Source organism: Brassica oleracea, chromosome C6 (assembly GCF_000695525.1).
Source record: "Brassica oleracea var. oleracea cultivar TO1000 chromosome C6, BOL, whole genome shotgun sequence".
Taxonomy (NCBI): Eukaryota; Viridiplantae; Streptophyta; class Magnoliopsida; order Brassicales; family Brassicaceae; genus Brassica; species Brassica oleracea.
Window position 1 is genome coordinate 9528322 of NC_027753.1, and position 6954 is coordinate 9535275.

Below are 6954 nucleotides of genomic sequence, written 5' to 3' on the forward strand. Positions count from 1 at the left end.
GAGAGAGAGAGGCGTGAGAGAAGAAGAGAGAAAAGGAAAAGAGAAGCTTGACGGCTAGGGTTTCCTAGTCTCTCTAAATCTCTGCAGAGCTTCGCTCAAGTTTCAGAATGAGAGAAAAGAAGGGCTGCGTCTCTTTTTATAGGAAAGGATGAAGGGAACCCTAGGTTTTTGTCAAATGGGCCGTAGAGAAGCCCATTCTTTTATGAAAATTTTTGGGCCAGGAACCGGGCCGTTACAAGTTATGTTGTTCCCAGTGCAGAGAACGCTCCCACTTGCTGCTGCTGCTAAGTCTTCTTCTTCACCTTCACTTATGTCTTTTCATCCTCTCGTGGCCAAGGTTTGTGTTTTGACTCTTTCTTTTTGTGGGCTACTCAATTATTCCATATTCGACATAAACTCAGATGAAATTAGTGATGAAGCTTATTCCAGTTTTGAACAATTTGAGGCACTTCTTTTCCTTAGACAACTCCTTAATGCTTAGCTCTGAACTTTATGTGCAGGTTCTGTCCTTGATGCTTTTGATACGTTTGAGTTTGCTCATGTTTTGTTTGTTTTGTTTTGTCCTATGCTTAAGTTTCTCTGGTAGCTCCAGAAAGTTTTGTCACTTGGCATCTTATGGATTCGGGAAAACTAATGCTCGGTGTTGTTTGTGTGCATGTTATGTTCTGTCTGTTTCAGAACTTGTGTTTAACTTGAAGTAACTATTGGTCTATTTAAATTTAAATTTGTCGTGTTACAAAAAAAAAATAATTTAAATTTGTCTCCCAGTTTGAGTACATGTCAAATTAGTGTTTGAATAAGTGTCATTCTCTGATAAATCTTGCTTCTCTCCATGTTCTCTTATTTAGGGGATGTGTTTTTAATATGACAATGAAATGAAATACAATTCAGTAGACACTGTGTACTATTTACACTGATCTTTTAATTTTTTCTCTCTTTAATTTATAATGCCATTTTTTCTGAAATAGTGTGATTCTTGCAGATACAGCAACACAAGAACTTGCGAAAAAGAACTTCAAGAATTTAAGAGAAGACAGTAATCATGAAAAACCACAAAACCAACAACAAGAGCAGCCAGAATTTGCCAGGAGAGGCCGTCCGCAAGAAACAGCCTGAACCATCTTCGATAGGCCATACTATTTCTGAAATTCCAGATGATGCGCTCAATCCGCCACGAGATAGTTCTAATATAAAAAAAATTGTGCTTACATCAAACTGTCAATAAAATATTTAATTATTTTTGTATTAAACAAATATATACAAACTTGTCATATTTGTTATAGGTCGTTGAGAAATTTAAAAGGCTACAATCTCCATTGAGCAAAGAAGTTAGTCATCCATCCTTTGTTTGTAATCACTTGAATGCCACCCATAATCTCTTCCATGGTCACATCTGAGCTTTGGTGCACTAGAAATTTCCTTTCTCTTCCTTTGAATCACTACCATGGTCTCCCAAAATAACAGAACATGTGCTTTCATCAATATCCTTATCCAGAACAACTTGGCTACGTCTACCATTGTTTAGAACAACAGGTTTCTCATCTTCCTCGTGGCTGCTAATACTACTGTCACTAGCATCAACTGCTCTTTTTCCCTTCTTGAAAAACAAAAAAAAAATCTCATAAAAGACAAGCAATAAAGATACGAAGAACCTAAGTAGCGAATTTACTCATTAGACAGTATACATAATCACAAAATCCACGAGTAGATCGAAGAAAACAACTTTTGAAATCACTACACCTAAAAAGCAGAGCAAACTAAAACTAGAAACCAAAAATATACACATAAAAAGAATACATGTGCGCGGGTAGGATCCTAGTTATTTATTTAAACTAGAGAGATAAATGATTGGTTTATTCAGCTCACCAACTGTGCTGAAGTGGGGTCGATAGGGGTTGGTGGGGTCAGTAGAGTTAGTGCGGAAAGTTGGTGCGAGGATCCGACCCGACCTGGTCCATGTCGGATGTCACTTTTTCACATACCCCAGGTTCGGTTCGCTCGTATGCCTACCTACCCCCATAGATTAGACTGTCGGTCCGTCCTTTGTTGCGAACAGAAATAACCCAATCGATGTACCGGCGTGCATGGAACCACTGATGTCATCATAATCCATTAGTCTCACTCTATAACCAAATAAAATTTGCATATTGGGATTAAGAAGTTACCTTATATCTAATGGCGTTTTCATGGATTATATAACATTTCAGGCTCCTCTATGATTAAAAGCTTGGGATGAAGCACTCAGTGAGATAAGCAAGTTATCGGATGAGATTATCCTTTCACCACAAGTCACATCAAGTCTGTTAAAGTCCATGGGAGATATTCCTGGTTCTGAGGATTCTCTTGTTTTTCCTTTGAAATCCTCACAAGTTGGGCTTCTAAACTCACCAGTTCAGTGTTCTGGCTTCTAAACTCACCAGTTCAGTAAGTACTCACATCCTCTTCACTTAGTTTCCACTCTCTCAAACCACAGATTTGCTTTTTCAAGCTTCAACAACGATGATATGCAAATGCAACTTTGGTAAGAACAAACCAGAAGGTAAGTCAGAAATGGGGTTTAGACAATCATCGAATACATATGCATAAAGATAGATAAATCAACAAGCGTCTCTAACACAGTACGCTGATGGAACAATAACAAACGACTCCTACAAAAGAGCACTCTAGCGTCTTCTTTATGAAACACAGACTCTCTCTCGAAAAACTTAAGAAACAGAGAAACAAAGAGTGGTAAGAAACTATTCCTTGGCGGATTTGTTGATGAGAGACTTGTGGATGTGAGGGATGACACCACCACCAGCTATAGTTCCTTTGATGAGAGTATCTAGCTCTTCATCTCCACGAATCGCAAGCTGCAAGTGCCTGGGGGAGATACGTTTCACCTTCAGGTCCTTGCTCGCGTTCCCAGCCAGCTCCAAAACTTCTGCGGTCAGATACTCCAATATGGCTGCTGTGTAGACAGCTGCAGTTGCTCCAACCCTTCCATGAGCAGTGGACCTAGTCTTCAACAGCCTATGCACCCTACCTACAGGGAACTGCAGAAAAGGAACAAATTAGCCACAACAATGGAACAAGATCATGATCCAAAAACCCACCAGAAAGCATGGGTTTTTGGATTGTTCTTTAGGTCTGAGCTACAACATCAAAGAGTTTGAAGAACTCAACCCACTAATGAGAAAACCTCACAAAAAAAAAAAGAAGGTTCAAGAAAACACACATTGATAATCAATATTAGCATTTTTGTTGCTATTCCCAAGAATGACTAGTCCTAGATGAAAAACTCAAATATCCACTGCTAAAACCCATCAATGAGACACTTCACAAGCTTCAACACCAAACAAGTACCACAACAACGACACAAGAGAGCTAAGCGCTGCTAACAAGAGGAAAGATATGCTGAAAGAGCAAAAGACAGTGCAAATCAAGAGATGAAGGCGGTCAATGTCAACCATAAACTGCACAAAAGGAACCCAATTAGCCACAACAATGGAACAAGATCATTAGAAAGAGTCTATACAGTTTGAAGAACCCACTAATGAGCAAACCTCACCCAAAGAACGTTATCAAATTAGCGTTGTTGTTGTTGCTGTTACGACCTTAAAGTACCATCAAATAACATAGCCACGACTAATCCTATATGAAAAAAAAAACTCAAATCTCACCAATGAGAAACTTCAACACCAAAAGATGGTCAACGAAACAAAAGTTAGCTTTTTTATTTTATTTTATTGTTGGTACGACCTTGAAATACACTCGAGTACAACAACAAAGACTAGTCCTATGGACGATGTGAGAAAAACACATAGCAAATCAAGAGATCCAAGTGGTCCATATCAATCAGCTAATGTCACTATTCGATATCTGATAAATCAAAATCTAGCTCAGAATCTAATCGATCCGCCACTTATAAGATTCGAGGAGTTTACCTGAAGACCAGCTCGAGCAGAACGGGTGATGGGTTGTTTCTTCTTGTCCTTGTCCTTCTCGCTACCGCTAGGTTTCCCCATTATCAATCCTTTCGCTCCTTTCCCCGACATTTTCCCGCCAAAAGTCTCACTCACACCCGCGCGCAGATAGAAAAGGAGGAGATGGATCGCACCAGAAGAAGGAAGAAGGAAGAAGGAAGAAGCTCGCGAGTCGATAGATCGAGAATGACGGTTTATGATAGACCGGCTGACGATTTTACCCCTCCATGCCGACCTTAATTACAGCTTTAGAGCCTAGGCCCAAGCCCAAACATAAGTCAGGTTATATCATTAATTGCACAAGTAGTCCCAATGTTTTATATAAATAACGAAAAAGACCCCAGAAAACTAACAGATATGGAAAGGTCCTTGTGTTTTTTTTTTTTTTTTTTTTTTTGGGATTTTTTTTTTGGAAACACAAACACACAAAACATAGCAAATCAAGAAGAACCAAGACAAAGACTTTCAGTTCTGCTAAGCATCAGAAAGTTTATCTGCGGTCTTTCCTTCTTTGTTGATGTGAAAGCCTTCAATCTTCTTAGCAACTTCATCCACACTATGATTTGGTGTCGTTTGCCAGATCCTGATGGTTCCGTCTTCTGATCCCGATGCATATGACTCACCCGTTGGTGAAAACCTCACGCAGTGTACCGGACCATGATGTCCCTTGTTGCATCCTGAGTGGCAGACAAAGATGAAAGGAACAATCAGAAACCAAATCCTCCTTATCAAAGCTACTTTGCTTAATCAATCTATGTGTCACTTAACAAAGATAGCACAATCCAAAACCTCATACGAGCTTTTGCTTTATCCTTTAAAGAACCATGCTTTTAAGACAATCTGATTTGGTGTTATGGTCTTACTAAAGACTAAGCAGATACCACTTTGAGAGTCACTTACCAATCTCCTCGCCGGTGTAGAAATCAAACATTCTGACCCACATATCCTCACCACCAGCTACAAACTTCTCACCAGACTTTGGCTCCAGAGATGCAGACTCGATATTGCATGGCATGTCATAGCTCTTCACTAGTCCAAAACTAGAGACAAAGATAGAGAGGATTGTTTCAAAAGGTGATTTAAAAATATATGTATATATAATTATCTTCATCATGGAATGAGAAGCTTACTGGTTAGCGTCCCAGAATTTAACACTTGACCCATCAGCAGTAGTAATGTATCGTCCATCTTGGCTCACTTCAGCACTAGTGACAGGAGACTTAGTCTCCAATGTCTGCACAATCTTCCCACTCCTAACATCCCATAACCTGTATAAGATCAAAGTTTATCAAAGCATGCCTTGTGTATTTAGCAGTGGCTTCTTATTTTCATATATAGTTCATACCTGACACCACCAATATCAGTGCAAGAAGTCAATATTGTTTGGTCACTGTGAAGCCATGTGAGAGTTCTGATAGATCCAGGAGACTTGTCGACTTCTGTAGGCGGTGCATCCAAGCGGTTCAAGTCAAAAACACGGAGTATCTTCTCAAACCCTCCTGTGATCAGCAATTTTGTGTCCTAGTAGTGAGAGAGACAAGGTTAGCAATCAATTAGAAAGTAATGCATAAGTATGAACGATAAGGAACCAATCCACAAACATTAAGGGTTAAGCATAGTCTATTCTAGTAGGAAACCAAATAGTCGAAGCATTCAACTTGAAGTTAAGTAAACGAATTGCTAGATGGAAGCTGTTTCATAACAAACCTACCCGCCACAATAGTTCCGATCAAACCAAACCACGGAGATATAAAACCTTATGTATATTGAGAAAACTCGAAACAGCATACACTAGATGACAGAAATAGAGAGTAGATAACATGAAACGCACCTCTGAGAAGGCACAGGCTCGAACAATATGCTTGTGCTCAAAAGAATGAAGCACATCCCCCGTTAACGCATCCCAAAGTTTCCTGAACGAGAAAGTACCACAGTAAGATGATTAAGTTCTAGGAGAAGCTATACATATATATATATATATAAGAAGACAAAACTAATCAAAACACGTACGCTGAAAAATCAGCAGATGCAGAAGCAGCACGTAGAGCGTTGTTGTCGAGGCAAGAACTCCACACTGCACCTTTATGACCTTCGAATGTACCAATCCAGTCTCCAGTCTCCCCATTCCTCAGCATTGGATGTGAATCTAAGCGCATAAAGGCAATGATTATTCTCAGATTCATACATAAATAAATGCAAATTATTTAAAGCATGTTAACATCACAAACAATATAGGCACATAACGCAGAGAATAGGATTTGTTCAGTTCACATCACAAAAAAGGCTAATCCATAAAACCCAACAGACAAAACATTGATGTAATACAGAGTGCTTGTAACACCTTTATAGTTGTAGGTTTCAATCGGAATCTCATAAACTATTCCAACTAAGAAGTTACCTTTACTGGCACTGATGAGGAAGAAACCATCAGGGGTGATGGGACTGTAGAACAAATCGACAACAGGTCTTGAATGGCCATGGCAGACAAGTGGAACGGCGACCTTCTTCTTATCCATTTTATATATAATCCAACACACAGACAGTGGAAGAAACCAAAACCTAAGAAGAACTTTCAAATCCTTTCAGATCGAATAGTAGGGTTTTTCTAATTCAAGCGATTCAAACACGAACCAAAAAGATCAAACTTTTTTTTCTACAAATATTTTGGGAGAAAAATCCCGAATCTATTTGACTTCGATCGAATCTGCAACTGAAAAGAGAAATCTGCAGCTATAGTTGAATGCTGCTTCCCCACAATTTTACAGACAAAAGAAGAAGAGAGAAACTAGGGAGATATGCTTTACTTGTTTTTAGGGATTTGGGGGAGGGTAAACGACCTTGTATTGTTGAAAACACACACATGATTTGCCTTTTTTTTCTTTTTTTTTTTTAGTTACTTCCTATATTTTTGCAAGTCTTACATTATTGACCCTATATTTTCAGATTTACATATGTGTCCACTTCTCACAAAAAAAAAAAAAAAAAAAAT

The 6954-nt window shown here is 38.9% G+C and overlaps 2 protein-coding genes across 2 annotated transcripts; both read right to left on the reverse strand.

Moving 5' to 3' along the window:
- Positions 1–2537: 2537 nt before the first annotated feature.
- Positions 2538–4177, reverse strand: LOC106300221 (probable histone H2A variant 3). The gene is made up of 2 exons (XM_013736321.1): positions 3927–4177; positions 2538–3035 (listed from the first exon to the last, which is right to left on the reverse strand). Exons 1-2 carry the CDS (start codon positions 4035–4037, stop codon positions 2739–2741), a joined length of 408 nt encoding a protein of 135 aa, XP_013591775.1. The 5' UTR covers positions 4038–4177; the 3' UTR covers positions 2538–2738.
- A 92-nt stretch (positions 4178–4269) lies between these two features.
- Positions 4270–6774, reverse strand: LOC106300220 (serine-threonine kinase receptor-associated protein-like). The gene is made up of 7 exons (XM_013736319.1): positions 6364–6774; positions 5976–6111; positions 5797–5878; positions 5311–5486; positions 5096–5233; positions 4866–5005; positions 4270–4642 (listed from the first exon to the last, which is right to left on the reverse strand). Exons 1-7 carry the CDS (start codon positions 6479–6481, stop codon positions 4440–4442), a joined length of 993 nt encoding a protein of 330 aa, XP_013591773.1. The 5' UTR covers positions 6482–6774; the 3' UTR covers positions 4270–4439.
- Positions 6775–6954: the final 180 nt, after the last annotated feature.